Raw genomic sequence first — 14,326 nt, forward strand, 5'->3', positions numbered from 1 at the left:
GCCGCTCGGGCGCCCCCGCCCCCCGCCTCCTCGCCCACTCCCATCCGCGAGAGTTTGGATTCTGACGCGGACCTCCTTCCACCTGGAGCCACAGTGCCGCCCCCTTTGCAGGCCGGCCGGGGCCCTTTTTTGGCCGGGGGGCCCCGTTTTCTTCCTTGACTCCACCACAGAAGAACCAGGCTTCTCTAATAAATTCTCTCCCTTCCTTACCCAGGACTCGGCCAGCAGCGACTTGGGTGTGGGTAGATAACGTAGAGACCCCGGGAAAGAGCCCGAGTGCTTATGTAAGATCTAGGAGGCCAGGCAAGCCCGCCTGGGAGTGTCCTGGGGCTGCAGCCTGTGGCCCGCTGGGCTCGGTTCGGCCTGGGGCTCTGCTGTCAGGCGGCCAGTGGGGGTCCAAGTCCAGTTTCATGACCTAGGCAGCCTGCACAGCGTCCCACGGCAGCACCCTGAGCGGTGGTACCTGCCTTGTCGGGGGTGGGGAGGGGCCCAGGAGATCCCGAGTCATGCCTGGCTGGCTCAGTAAACATGACCTGTGCTCTCCCACCCAGACAGCGAGCTCCTGCCGGGCCAGCCCCGGGTGGTGGAGGCTGCGGATTCATGGCGGGTGCAGCCACCCAGGGCTGTCTCCTGCAGTGGAAATTTGCCGGGGGGCTTTTTGGGCTGAGCGGAGTTGAGTCTGGATTCCTATAGACTAGGGTCTACACCAGGAAAGGGGCAGGTTTCCACCCACACATTCATATCGGAAGCAGAGGCTCCCACCACTGTGTTCACATCCCTGGGAGGCCCTGAGCAGCACGGAGTAGGGGTGTGGGAATGATCTGTAGCCGTTTCCAGAGGTGATCAGAGAGGAGGAAGAACAGAAATGATAAATGCCAGAGTGGGGGTGAGCAGAGGTGGGTCATGGAACCCACAGAGGGCTGAGTTGAACTGGGCAGAGCCGAGGGAGGGGTGGGCGTGGGCAGAGGCCCCAGGGGAGAATGAGGAGGGGGAGGGGCTCCTGGTGGGCTCCAGCACCTGAGAGGCCCCTTGGGGGAGTTGGAGGCCTTGTTTGGGGGTTTTAATGCCTCTCTGGTTGTGAGCCACTGAAAGCCCCATTGCCTGAGGTGCAGGACTGTCAGGGAACAGTGCCTTAGCTCTGGCGCCCATTTGTCCCCTCTGAGGGAGTCACCTCAGGGCTGGGCCTGACTTTGGGAGGGGGTAAGGAGGGGCTGCAGCCTGAGCAGAGATGCCCAGATTGGGTGGGCAGGCCCAGCCCCTTCCACAGCTTCTGGGCTGAGGACACCTGAGTGGCTGGGTGAGTCATCTCTGACTCCCTCGTGGGGTGGGGACGTTGCAGAGTGACTGTGGGTCTGTGGAGGAAAGGCACAGCAAGGGAGGAGGAGGGGGGTGCTGCCTGGCACCGTTGCATTTTTAAGAAGGGGATGCTTCACTGAGGTGTCCTTTGAGCAAAACTGGAGGAACAGGGGGCACAAGCCCTGTGGTCATCCTAGGGAGGCATGTTCTGGGCAGTGGAGCAGCTGGTGCAAAGGTCCTGGGGTGGGTGGCTTGGCACCCTGGAAGAGCATCCGGAAGCTTCCTGGAGTGGAGGTGCAGCTTGTCTGTGCCCAGCCTCATGGGGATGGGGCAGAGGAGGGAGGCTGGGAAGTCTGTTGCAGCAGTCCAGGCGAGGGCTGGTGGCCAGGAGGGATCATGGATGACGAGTGGGGCTATGGGCCTTGTCGATCAATGTTGACTGTAGCTGTGGCTGTGGTGGGTTTGGCCTCAGCAGGGACACCCTTGGTCAGCCCCTCCTAGCTGGTGGGTGGGGCACTTTGGAGAGAGACTGCCCTATCCACGAGGGCATGGATGAGACGGGGTGAGCAAACCTGGGGCTCCTCCTTTACTGGGCGTCGGCCTCGCTGCAGGGGAGGGGCTGTGGCCCTTGAAGGCTCCTGATCTGCATTGGGGGGTTGGCATTTCCGTTCCCATGGTTTGCTCAGTGACCTGATGTGGTTACAGTGAGGTCAGTGAGGTTGTTGCCACGGATGCGGGTCATGGATGTGACTGAGCCTACAGAGCTACTTCCCTTCCCACTCTTGCCCTGGGGTGGGCAGCGAGGCCTTGCCTGCTGCAAGGACACATGGGCAGAACCCTGGGTGTCTCCAGGTGCAGGCATTGTGGCTGCCTTCTGACCCCAGGTGGCATCTCCAAATTGTCACTACCTTGTGATGCCCCAGTGGGCAGGAGGAGGTGGGATTGTCCAATGAGGTCTAAAGTCTTTATGAAGGTCCTGTTCTCCTTGCAGGAGGGAGCCATGGACCTGCTGCGGGAGCTGAAGGCCATGCCTGTTACGCTGCATCTGCTCCAGGTAGGTCCCTGCCTGTCTTGGCCCTGGGACAGCGGTTCTGAGGGCACCTGGCAGAGCTTCCCTGCGCCCCCATGCCTTTTCCTGAGAAGAAGGTCCCTTCTTTTCCCTGGTCCTTGTTGAGACGGGGAGGGGATGTTAACCCACCCTTGTCCATGATGGCTGAGTCTCCTGCCATCCAAGTGTGACAGTACCATCGGGAGGGCTGTCTGCCCCTGCTCTGTGGGAACCACCAGGTGCCTGCTGCCTCCCAACTCAGGCCACTTACCTTGCAGTCCACCCGCGTTGGGATGTCTGTCAACGCCCTGCGGAAGCAGAGCTCGGACGAGGAGGTTATTGCACTGGCCAAGTCCCTCATCAAGTCCTGGAAGAAGCTCCTGGGTGCGGTCAGGAAGTGCGGTTGAGTGCTCGGGCAATGGGCCCCCAGAAGCGCTGACCTCTTGCTGGTCAGCATAGTGTAGGGCCACCTGGGAGTGGGGTGATGACAGACCTGGACCAGGAGGCACCCAGCTTGGGGCTGGAGCAGATTGACGAGTGCCGTGTGACTGGCTGGACAAGGGTGTGTGTTGGGGAGGGGGCTCCCTCCAGGCAGAACAAAGAAGAGAGCCAAGGCCAGGACCTGGACTGGGCTGGGGGCAATCACACTGCAGAGAACGGCACGGCCAGGATGCTCCAGGGAGGGCGGTGGTGAAGGCCTCACCTCTGGACCCCGGGAGGGGGCCTTCTCATCCTGAGCTCTGTCCACACCCTTGTGAAACAGAGCCATGCAACCTGGGCCTCTGCAGTCCTGTGTGGCCATTGGACCACCTGTGGCACCAGCATGTCCTGGTTCCCAGCGCAGGCCCTGGACCTGTCTCCGCCCAAGGCTGGGGTTTCAGGAGGAGCCTTGTGGGGGCCTCTGCAGTCCTGTGTGGCCATTGGACCACCTGTGGCACCAGCATGTCCTGGTTCCCAGTGCAGGCCCTGGACCTGTCTCCGCCCAAGGCTGGGGTTTCAGGAGGAGCCTTGTGGGGGCCATGCTTGGTCTGTCTTGCCAGGACTGGCAGGAATATGGACCCCAGAGAGGCCCCACAAGTGGCGAGCTTAAGTGGGGGCGTGTATGGGACTGCATAGGCTGATGGGGTTGCTGGGGAGAGAGGGCCCCTTAGCAGGAAGGCTTGGCGGCCTCCTGGTGTCTTGCTCCGCTGGGACCAGTGGTCTGGCTGATGCTGTGCCTTGGTGGTGCTCTGCTGCCCTCCCTCCTCCGCCTTCCCCTGACCAGCCCCTCCCCCTCTTTTTTGGCAACTGCAGATGCTTCAGATGCCAAAGCCAGGGAGCGGGGCAGGGGCACACCTCTGCCCACGTGCTGTGCCTTGGTGGTGCTCTGCTGCCCTCCCTCCTCCGCCTTCCCCTGACCAGCCCCTCCACCTCTTTTTTGGCAACTGCAGATGCTTCAGATGCCAAAGCCAGGGAGCGGGGCAGGGGCACACCTCTGCCCACGTCGTCCTCGAAGGACACTGCAGAGGCCATGGATCTCAGGTAGCACACCTGGAAGGCATGTGCACACCTCTGCCTCCTGGTCTCAGTTTCCTCAGCAGAAGAGTGCTGATGTTTGCGCGCCTGATGCAGGGGCTCTCTCCAGGGGGCCACGCACAGGGTTGGTTAGTCTCACACTGGATGCTATGTCTCATAGCTGAGTCCCTCCTGCCATGACCACATGAGCCATGTGCTGTGTCCCTCTGGCTGTTGTGAGCCACCCTGGTGTCTTCCTCTGCAGCAAGCTCCTGCAGATCCTGAGCGGGCCTGCAGGCACCTCCTGTCCACTTCCTCCATGATGCTGTCCTGGGTCTGGTTCTTGCTGACCGGTGCTGGCTGCTGCCCCAGGAGGGTGGTCAGAGCCCTGTTGCTGTGTAGACTGGGGGTGCTCACTGGGACAGGCTGTGGCCAAGAGGGTGCTTAGTTCTTGCCTGGACTGGGCAGCAGTGTCTGTGGGCTGGGCCTGGCCAGGCATGGCATGACCGTGAGGCTAAGCTCAATTCTACCCTGCACGCATTGATTATCCTCCAGGAAGCTGCCTCTTCCACCAGTTTCCACAGGGGGCATTAGGGAGGGCCAGGTGGACGCAGCCTGATTATCAGGCAGCCCCGTGTTGGGGCCCAGCTGAGAGGGGAGTCCTTGCCCTGTTTTACACATGCTGAATGGGGCACCTGTGACAGCAGCACCTGGCCATGGGTGACCCACCTTGTCTCCCCCCCGGCGGCTGTTGGTTTCTGCCTATTCCTGATCTAGCAGCAGCTGCTGCAGCTGTTGGTCCAGCGGTGTTTGCAGTGTGGCCTGTGTCCCTGGCCTCCCAGACGGAGGGCACGCCAGAGGTGGCAGGAACGACAGCCCACTCTGACCAGTGGTGATGCTGCCCAGGCGCTAAGTGCTGGGGTCTGGCATCCTTTTCTTTTTGGGGTGGTGCACCCAGACCCACCAGGGACCTCAAAGCTCATGCTCCTCTGACCAACTCGGTAGACCCCACGGGCAGGCTGGGTTGGGCTGGGTTGGAGACAGGCAGGGCACGTCCATGGCCGGCCTATCAGGGTGGAGCAAATGATGTGGGAGGTGGGGACCGTGCTGTGACCATTGCTCTTCGGGGGCCACTGTCTCACGTAGGTACATGTGGCCTTAAATCTGATCCTAACAGCCCTGTCTCTCTAGCCGCAAGAGGCCAGAGCTGCCCAGGACACCATCAACCCCGAGGATCACCACGTTTCCCCCAGTGCCCATCACCTGCGATGCTGTGCGCAGCAAGTGTCGCGCGATGCTGACCGCTGCCCTGCAGGCAGTCCGTGAGTGTCTGGCCGCCCTGGCTTCTGAACACACACTGATTCATAGAGCGACCTGGGCCCCTGCCTGCCCCAGGGGCCTGCTTCCAGAGGGCAGCCTCCCCCCTCAGCCCATTATTGTGGCCCCAGGAGGGGGCAGGGGGTCCTTGGGGACACCAGAACTCCTGGATCCTGGGCAGTGTCCCCTAGGGACATAATGTCCCCTCTACTGCCAGGGTGATTTGCAGGCAAGAGGGTGGGGCCAGTGGGGCAGCTAAGTCAGGGCTCCTTCTTGCAGATGACCATGTGGCCATTGGTGCGGATTGTGAGCGTCTGTCAGCCCAGATTGAGGAATATATCCTTTGTGTAGGGGCTTATGGGGCCAAGGATTTCTGGTGGAGTCAGGAGGTCGCTGGTCCCAGCTCCCCCTGGTGGCTGCTGAATGCCCCCGCCTGGATGCTGGTGCCCTCTGTGGGCAGTCACCTGCCCTTTCCTGGGTGGTCAGGCAGCCTCACCCCAGGAGGGCCCTCCCTGGACTGGCTGATGGGCTGATTCTGCCTGCTGGTGAGGCTTTGGTCCCTGAGGCCAAGAGCTGGCAGCTGGGTCTCAGCCAAGAATGGGTCTGGTGGAGGCCCAGCCCTGCGGCCCTGCAGCTCACCTCCAGGCCTGGGTGGGTGGCCTGACTCTGGTGTGGGTTGGCAGAACATCCCCAGGCCCCCACTCCCACCATGGCCCCCAGCAGGGTGGGTGGAGGGCAGTGGCACTGGCCTCATGGGTCCTTAAACGCCTGCACGCATCTTCCGGGACGTCGGGAACACAGACATGAAGTACAAGAACCGTGTGCGGAGCCGCATCTCCAACCTGAAGGACACCAAAAACCCGGACCTGCGGCGGAACGTGCTGTGTGGTGCCATCACGCCCCAACAGATTGCCGTGATGACTTCGGAGGTGAGCCCCACTGGAGGGACTGGGGCCTCCCTGTGGAGTCGTGGGCTAAGCACTTGGCCCCCTGCCCCAGGAGATGGCCAGCGATGAGCTGAAGGAGATCCGCAAGGCCATGACCAAAGAGGCCATCCGTGAGCACCAGATGGCCCGCACGGGCGGCACGCAGACTGACCTCTTCACCTGTGGCAAGTGCAGAAAGAAGAACTGCACCTACACACAGGTGAGTGGCCGCTGGTATCCCTCCTGGAGCCCATGCCTGTCCCTGCCCTCACGCCTGGACATGGTGCCAGGGCTGTGATCTGAGCGTTATTTCTCCCTGAGCCTCTCCCCTGACCCAGGACCCTTGGGCCTCAGTAAGCAGTGTCTCCGGTGGTGGGTCCCACTTGTTCTGGGGTGGTAAAGCCGGGGGGCCCAGCCCAGTATGGAGGGGCCACGAGGAGCATCAATGCTGGCAGGAGGCAGTGTGGTTGCTGCCTGGTGGTGGTCACAGGACCCTCAGACCTTGCCACGGAGGTGGACCCTGAGGTGCTGTGAGGAGACTGTGTGGACCCCAAGAGATGTTGGGGGATCTGGTAAGGAGAGTGGGTTGTGGCAGCCTCTGTGCCTGGAGGACGGAGCCTGTGAGAAGTGCTCTGTCTGCCCCTGGGGCTGCTCGGGGCCTGACTCACTCCTCCGTCAGGACTGGCCCTGCCTGTGGGGTGAGTCTTGGCCGTGTGCTTCCAGAAGGCGGCCACGGCCACTGGGGGTCCCTGTTAGTCCCCCACCATGGGGCCCTTCCTGTTGGGGTCCCTCCTGCCCTCAGCTGAGGGCCCAGGTGGTGGGAGGCATTTCAGGCCCACGCAGGCCCTCTGCTGTTGTGGACCACCTCCTCTATCCCCGAGGTTGGGGTCACTGGGCAGCCTCAGATCAGGTCACTCATGGGGGCCCAGGGGCTGTGGGGTCAGCACTGCCCAGGTTAGGGACACCCTCTGCAACAGAGCCTGGTCCTTCCTCCCGCAGGTACAAATCCGCAGCTCTGATGAGCCCATGACCACCTTCGTTGTCTGCAATGAATGTGGAAACCGCTGGAAGGTGGGTGGGCGGGAGGTGCTCCTCCCTGAGCCCTCTCTGGAGGTGGGGTGGCTCAGCCTTTGTGGGGTCTGCACTGTGAACCAGGGACAGCCATGTCCAGGCAGCCTGGGGATGGTGGGTCGAGACCCCAGCCCTGGGCCGGCCTGTCTTGCCCCCCACCCTGGGGCAGCACGGAGGGCTACACAGTTGACACCCGCCCCTTCATGCAGTTCTGCTGAGCTCTCCTGCAGATGTGCTGCACCTCCAGGCCACAGCCTGTCCAGAACTCCCTGTGTCCTCGGCCGACACAGCTTCTCTGGGGACCCCCTCAGAAGGCAGCACGCCTCACCCCCAACATGCCTGCCTGGAGCGCACCTTTCTGCCCTGTCTCCTTGTTATTAAATGTTTCTTTTTGCCATCTTGCTGTCCTCAGCTCTTTCTCTGGGTGGGCCATGCATAGGCTTCACTGGGGCCTGTCCCCAGTGTGGCTGGACAGTCCTCCCTGGGGTCAGGCAGTGTCTGGGCGTGGCACTGGTGGGGGCAGACAGTGGGGAAGAGCTTGGCTGGCTCCTGGAGAGGTTGCTTGTGCTGCATGGTTCGGGGATGCTGGTGTGGCTGGACAGTCCTCCCTGGGGTCAGGCAGTGTCTGGGCGTGGCACTGGTGGGGGCAGGCAGTGGGGAAGAGCTTGGCTGGCTCCTGGAGAGGTTGCTTGTGCTGCATGGTTCGGGGATGCTGGGGTGGCTCTGCCTGTGGGTGTGCTTGTGTGCACACATGCGTGTGTGGGACAGGCCCCACTGAGCTGGCTGTGTGGGCAGGTGGGGAGGAGCCCGTGTGGGGTCTTGGTTAGACCAACCTGCCCAGTGTCCTCCCACCCTGCTCAGGCATAGGCAGCCCCTGGCCCAGGTGGGAGTGGGGGTGTTGAAGCCCTCAGCCAGTTCCAGCTTCCAGTCTCTGAACCTCCCAGTTAGGGGGATGGAGTAGTGAGCCCTTGCCTCGGGGCCTGTGAGATGGTGAAGATAACACTGTGATCTGTACCAAGGACCCTGGGAGAGGCTGTCCCTCAGTGCTCCACCCCACTGGCCTTCCTGAGGTGCTCTGGGGTCACACTGCTCTGACCCCACTTTACAGGAGGCCAAGGCCAGGGGTCCCAAAGCCACAGCCACCCACTGGGGCTGCTGCTGAGGAGAGGCTGGGTGGGGGCCCAGGGCATGGGAGGGGGCAAAGCAGCCACTGGAGCTCCTGCCCCTGGGCCAAGGACACTGCTCTTCAGCTCTGAGGATGGGACAGTTCCTCATTCTTTAATCTCCCTTAAACTTAGAAACAAATAGGTGAGACTTTTGCTTCAAAAATATTTTCAATAATAAGACATCCTATTTTTTTGGGGGGGGAGGGAGAAACGGAGATAAATATGAAAACTTTTTTTCCTTTTTTTGGATAAAATACAGTAAAGACATGTTTCCAGGTTTAAAGTTCATGAACTTATAAAACAGAGATTGGGTCTTGTCATCTTGAGCCTGGCTCTGAGGTCCCATATCTGGTTCTGAGGCTCTGGGTCTGACTCTGGGGTGCCGTCAGCTCAGGTAGGACGGTCTCCTCGGGCACCGGCTGACCGCCGAAGAGGCCTGCAAGGCACACAGTTGCAGAGCCTCCTGGGAGGGCCTTCTCTTTCTGTGCAGGAGTCCCCTCTGCAGCACTGGAGCACTGGGCCGGCCAGGTGAGAGGCTTCCTTCTGGCCGTCCTGCACCTGGAGTTCCCACCGGGCCATGTGAGGGAAGAACCAGGGGACACAGCACTTCCCACGTGGTCCAGGGGTGGGGGCCTGCAGGCGTGTGCCTGAAGGTGCACTGACACACACACCTGGAGGTGACCCAGAGCCTGCCCATGGGGGGTTGAGTGTCTGTGCTGCAGGCCTGGCCTATGCCTCGGAGGACTGCGAGGCCCCCTGGAGCAGCAGGGAGCGGTAGGTGGGGGAGCTGAGGAAGCGGGGGTAGGAGTCCCGGTGCATGAGCGTGTAGATCTGCAGCTGGGCATCGTCGAACGTGTGCGCAGACGGCTCCTGCATCTTCTTATTGATGCCCTCCCGCACACGGGAGTCCAGGCTCACCTGTGGGGCAGGGAACTGAGGTCAGGGGCCCTGGGGGGCACCCTCCCCACCCTGCCTGCTGCAGGCTGCCCCGCCCTTCCCCCCCGCACCTCCTTGGGGGACAGGATGGACACGTAATCCTCATAGATGAGCCGCGCCTTCTCATCCACCACGTGCTGGCTGGCCTCGGCCTTCAGCTCCTCACAGGCCAGCCAGAAGAGCATGTTCTCCTCGCTGTACTCCGTGCGCAGGAATGCCCGGAACACACTGCGGCCTGCTGGGCTGTGCATCAGCTTGTCGAAGGACTGAGCCCAGCTCTGCACCTCCTCAGGGCTCGGTGCGGCGCTGCAAGCATAGAGGCCAGGCCGTGTCAGGCCGAGGCCCCTGGCCTGAGTCCCCCCAAGGCACACACAAGCCACTGGACTCACCATGCCTCACAGCTGGGGAGGGGCTGCAGCTTGCTCTCCCGGGAGGCCTGCCACGCTCGCTGCCGCTCCTGGTTCCTAATGGCAGAAAGGTGGCACTGCCCTGGGCACACGTGCCACCACGGCCACAAGTGTGGGCAGACACATGACATGGACCTGGCACGTGTGCAAGCCTGCTGCGGGGAGGGCAGCCCTGGAGTTGGCTCTGTCACACCTTCCCGGGAGGGGGTGTCTGCTGTCAGCCTCTCCTACTGCCCCCCACTGACCCTCTTGTCCAGGTTGCTGTCCTGGCCACAGTGCCCAGGCCACAGTCTCTGCCCTCTTTTTTCCAGCAGTTGACTCGTGGCCCCTGCCGCCTGTTGCCCTGTGGGACCCTTCGGGCTCCTGGAGCTCTTCCTCCTCCCTGGCCTGCTAGGCAAAGCCCTGCTTCTCAGCCTGACCTTGGCCCCTGTCCCTTTCTTGCACCATGTCAACATATCTGTGGGCTGTTGTAGGGTGAGCGCCCCATGTCTACACCGGTCACGTACTGGAGCCTGGCCCCTGACTCTCTCCAGGGAATGCCTGTCAGTGCTGGACCCAAATCCAGGCCAGAGCCAAATGTCCAGACAGAACCCAGTTCCTGCCCCCCACTCCTGGCCCTCTCAGCAGTGGCCTCACTGCCTCCCAGGATGCAGGGCCCAAACCTCTTGCCCTCCCCCACCCTGCTGCCCTGTGGCCCCCATGGCCACTCTCGAGAACCCAGTTCCTGCCCCCCACTCCTGGCCCTCTCAGCAGTGGCCTCACTGCCTCCCAGGACGCAGGGCCCAAACCTCTTGCCCTCCCCCACCCTGCTGCCCTGTGGCCCCCATGGCCACTCTCGCAGCAAGCTGTGACTGTCCACTGTCACCCCCACTCATCGTGCCTGGGCTCAGGATTCAGTTGCTCACCGGTCAGCTGACCCCACACTGGGTCCCCAGGTGCTGTCCTCTCAATAGTCATGGGCCCGCAGCCTGAAGAGATCCAGTCCTCCCCACTCCTAGGAAGTCCTGTTACCCCAGGAGGGCCCACTCCTGCCCTCACTTGGACACCCCAAGACCCCCGGCACTCTGCACACTACCCTGGGAGCTCTTTTTACTGCCAGGGCCGGGTGCCCCCTCACCCATGTCCCTGCTCAAATGCCCCCTCCATCCACACATGCCTGGGAGGGTCTGGGCGGGGTCGGCTCACAGTGGCGTTGGTATGCATGTGCTCAGTGAACTGGCATGTGTGCATGCAGCAGGCCTGGTGCCTGCACACTGACACACCCTTAGCATGCCAGGTAAGGGGCAACACACACACAAGCCTCCTGGGGCTGCCAGCACCCAACAGTCCCTGGACAGCACCCACCAGAGGGCCTGGGAGCAGCCCCGCTGCCCCCTCCTTGCCGCCCCCTCCCCGCACAGGCAGGCTGTATGCCCGCCCCACGTACCAGGAGCAGCTGCAGCAGCAGCACCAGCAAAGGCAGCAAGGACTGCGGCCAGGGGCCGCCGCAGGGGCTGCACCATGGCTGGACATCGAAGGGGGCTGGTCCGCCTCCTCTGGCCCTGTGTGCTGGGGGAAGAGGGGGCCACCTCAGCCTTCAGGCCAGAACCCCCCAGACCATGCCTCTCCCTGACCCACCTGCTGGTGGCCACACTCCCAGGGGCTTGACCCCTCCCAGGTGTTCTGGAATCTTCCAGCTCCTTGCAGCCCCTAGCTTGCCCCACTTGTCTACCCCAGGGAAGCAGAGGTGACAGGGGAAGTCGTACCTGCTTCTCAGCCTCATGCGGGGTGGGCATGGGTGGGTGGAGGAGATTGCCCAGGCTCCGTGGTGCCAGCTCCGGGACCCTCACCACAGCCTGGGGTTCTGGGGAGAGGGACCAAGGTTCTGACTGAGAACCTGAGACCCCAGCTCCTGCCTGTGCCCTGGGAGGGTGGATCCCTCCTCCCTCTCTGAGCCCTGGCTGGGCCTGCTCCTGCCTTCCACCTCCAGACCCAGCTCTGCCCCAGGCTCCTACCCCCATCCCAGCTCACAATGGGGCTGCCAGGGGGTACAGGGTCAGGGAGGACGCTGCTACAGCAGCTTCTGGCCCCTCATCCCAGACCAGTCCCCTGATGAGGCCCCCACCAGAAGGTTCAGGGACACCCCATCTGCTCAGCCCCTGGGAAGCCGGAAGACTGGGTTCCTCTTTCTTGATTTCCGGCTCCCAGCCCCTCCCATACGGGCCGGGGCCCCAAGAGTCTGGAGCTACACATTGGTGGGTGGTCAGACATCCTTCAAGGGTGCTTCTGCCCAGACTCTGGAGTGGGTAGGTGGGCAGAGCTCCTCTCTACCAAAAGTCCAGATCTGTCTGTGGGCCTCGGAGGACTCTGGCCTGTTCACCCCAGACTCAGCTGGGGGCAGAGGCTAGGCCAGCAGCATAGAGGATCTGAGTGGGGCTCAGGGCAGGACTTCCTGAGGGGGTGGGGAGTGGGGCAGGGCACTGGTGAGGAGGAACACGGTTAGTTCTACAGTCCTCACTGCCCTGACCCCCTCCTCCAGCTGGCACCAGGATTTCCCTCCCTCCCTGCCCACCATTGCGGAAACCACTGTGGCCCCAAGGCCCCACCTTAGGGTGCGCCAGGCAAGGAAGCGGGGTTGGCCGCCAGTGAGGGCGCCCTGCTCCCCAGCTGGAGCCTCATAGTCTCTGTGAAGGGGGCGTGGTGGTGGGGGGTTGTGCCTTCTGCAGTGGAGGTACACTGGGGGCACCGAAGCTGTAAGAGGTCCCCGCGTGCCACCTGAGAAGCCGGCCACAGATCCCAGCGTCCATGTGGCAAAGGTGTAGGGTGGCCAGTCAGCGCCCTGGATGCAGTTTTGAACGCCTCCCCGCCCCTAGCCCGTGCCCACTCCTACCTAGGTGAGGGCCCTCTGGGCCTCCTGTGCCTTCCTGCACATCTGCCACTGTCTGTCACCCTCCTCATTGGCTGGGAGGCTCACGATTTGATTCCACTTTATTTTCTCATTTAATTTTCATCCTCCCTGCTGCCCTACCCCTAGCTTGTGGCCTTTTAATCCCTGTTTCCCTCCCTGGCCTCTCTGCTCAGAAGGGACAAGACTGAGTTCTGCACACTTGGGACACCCACCGCCTCTGGGCCCAGCATGCAGAGGCCACTTCCCTGACCCAAGTCTGGGAGCAGGTGCAGGATCCCCTGCCTGGCTTCCTTTGAGATCGTGGGTCCCACAGGCTCCCAGCAAGCAGAAGGGGAAGACAAAAAGCAGCTCCACAGCTGGGCTTTCCTTTAGGGGTCAAGTTTCTAGGAGAGGAAGGGGCGTGGCAGCCTCTGAGGTCTGGGAGCTGTACCCCAGATGGGGCTGTGACTTCCCCAGGCAGCCACCCTTCCTCCTCACACCCCCACCAGGCCCCTCCCCACACCTTCCTTGGCTGCCACCTCCAGCCGGCTCTGAATTGGAGCATGGGACCTGTCCGGGTGTGGGACCCGGGTGATGAGGGCCGTTTGGTGCAGAGGTGGGAGCCAGCCTGTTTTCCCAGTTGCAGGCCCTGGACCTGGTCGCCTATCCTTGGACCTGATTCAGGATACTCACGTCCCCAGGGTACTCATGGGTGCCCTGGGCTGCCTCCTTTCTCTCCTGGAGGGGTACAGGATCTGAAGTAGGGTCTTCCTGCTCCTCACCCTGGTATTGGGGGGCTCCTTCCCTCCCCACCCTCATGCTTTAGTCCCCAAGTCTGGGATGGGAGAGGCTGGACAGGCGGCAAATCTGTTCTCTGGGGACAGGCTCCCTCGGGACTGCCTGCTGCTCTGCTCCACAGAAGGAAAAAGAACGTCCCCGAGCCTGCCCAGTCCAAAAAAAGAATAAGAAAATGTGACAATCCCAGAAAAAAATGTCATAACCTTTGGGAGGGGGGTTGACAGAGGGGCTCCATTCCCACTTCTGATCCCACCCAGCACCTTTCCTGTCTGCCACACTCTCCACTTGGCTGGTGGGGGAGCCCCAGCCCGGCCCCCTCCAAGGCAGGGCAGCCCTTCCTAGTCCCGGTGACTCTCACCTCTGAAGGGGTGCGGCGACCCTCCAACCTCCCTCCTCTCTCTTTCTGCTGATAGGAGGAGCTCTCTGGAGGGGCCTGTCTTCCTCAGGTGCCCCTTCCTCCAGCCTCTGACGCCCCCACCCCTACCTTAAGGAACTCGCCATGGCTTCCCACTCACCAGCGACCCAAAGGCGGGGTGGGGGCGGGAGGGGCCAGGTTCGATCTGGGCCCCACCCTGGCTGCCGAAGGGGCGTGCACTGCAGCAGCAGGGACTCAAGTCAGACGGCAGGAGGGACTCCTGCGGCGTCTGGGGGGAGGCCGGCGCCAGGAGTCCTCGATCGGCTGGGGCCAGGGGCGCAGCGCCTCCCCTAAAGCTCGCCAGGCTGAGTGGCTGCCAGATCCAACGGGGCTGGGGCGGACACGGTGTCCCGCCCCGGCCCCTCCCCACCAGGCTGCGGGGGGGCGGGAGACACGGAAACCTGGGCTCTTCCGGCCCCCACCTTTGAGCAATCACTTCCCCAGGCTGCGAGCTGCAGAAAAAGGGGAACCCGGCTGCAGCGCCCCTCCCCCACGCGCGAGGGGCGGGTGCCAGCGCCTCCGCGGCCCAGGTCCACGTGGAGCCCGTGGCGGGACTCCTTGGGGCGCGGCCCCGTGGCTCCCGCCC

At 62.7% G+C, this 14,326-nt stretch overlaps 2 protein-coding genes across 3 annotated transcripts; one reads left to right on the top strand and one right to left on the bottom strand.

Moving 5' to 3' along the window:
- Nucleotides 1-851: 851 nt before the first annotated feature.
- On the top strand, nucleotides 852-7,549 carry TCEA2 (transcription elongation factor A (SII), 2). Its single transcript, XM_008576874.1, has 10 exons — nucleotides 852-886; nucleotides 2,288-2,350; nucleotides 2,623-2,728; nucleotides 3,775-3,865; nucleotides 5,030-5,160; nucleotides 5,435-5,491; nucleotides 5,930-6,084; nucleotides 6,155-6,301; nucleotides 7,081-7,152; nucleotides 7,362-7,549. The coding sequence occupies exons 1-10, from the start codon at nucleotides 866-868 to the stop codon at nucleotides 7,368-7,370; spliced, it is 852 nt and encodes a 283-aa protein (XP_008575096.1). The 5' UTR covers nucleotides 852-865; the 3' UTR covers nucleotides 7,371-7,549.
- A 986-nt stretch (nucleotides 7,550-8,535) lies between these two features.
- RGS19 (regulator of G-protein signaling 19) lies at nucleotides 8,536-12,904 on the bottom strand. Of its 2 annotated transcripts, XM_008576876.1 has the most exons (6): nucleotides 12,761-12,904; nucleotides 11,407-11,504; nucleotides 11,088-11,209; nucleotides 9,644-9,718; nucleotides 9,326-9,560; nucleotides 8,536-9,236 (listed from the first exon to the last, which is right to left on the bottom strand). In XM_008576876.1, the coding sequence occupies exons 2-6, from the start codon at nucleotides 11,434-11,436 to the stop codon at nucleotides 9,048-9,050; spliced, it is 651 nt and encodes a 216-aa protein (XP_008575098.1). In that variant the 5' UTR covers nucleotides 11,437-11,504; nucleotides 12,761-12,904; the 3' UTR covers nucleotides 8,536-9,047. The 2 variants fall into 2 exon arrangements, with proteins under 2 accessions (XP_008575098.1, XP_008575097.1); XM_008576875.1 differs by lacking the exon at nucleotides 12,761-12,904 and having other exon boundaries at nucleotides 9,644-9,743; nucleotides 11,407-11,496.
- Nucleotides 12,905-14,326: the final 1,422 nt, after the last annotated feature.

Source organism: Galeopterus variegatus, unplaced genomic scaffold, assembly GCF_000696425.1.
Source record: "Galeopterus variegatus unplaced genomic scaffold, G_variegatus-3.0.2 Scaffold1417, whole genome shotgun sequence".
Classification (NCBI taxonomy): Eukaryota; Metazoa; Chordata; class Mammalia; order Dermoptera; family Cynocephalidae; genus Galeopterus; species Galeopterus variegatus.

Coding starts and splice junctions, on each gene's coding strand:
- RGS19 (XM_008576875.1), bottom strand. Junction 9,744..11,087: donor TGCTGCTGCAGCTGCTCCTG/GTACGTGGGGCG, acceptor ACGTGTGCCCAG/GGCAGTGCCACCTTTCTGCC. Junction 9,561..9,643: donor CTCCCCAGCTGTGAGGCATG/GTGAGTCCAGTG, acceptor CTATGCTTGCAG/CGCCGCACCGAGCCCTGAGG.
- TCEA2 (XM_008576874.1), top strand. CDS start 866: ATGATAAATGCCAGAGTGGGG. Junction 887..2,287: donor TGATAAATGCCAGAGTGGGG/GTGAGCAGAGGT, acceptor TTCTCCTTGCAG/GAGGGAGCCATGGACCTGCT. Junction 2,729..3,774: donor GTCCTGGAAGAAGCTCCTGG/GTGCGGTCAGGA, acceptor TGGCAACTGCAG/ATGCTTCAGATGCCAAAGCC.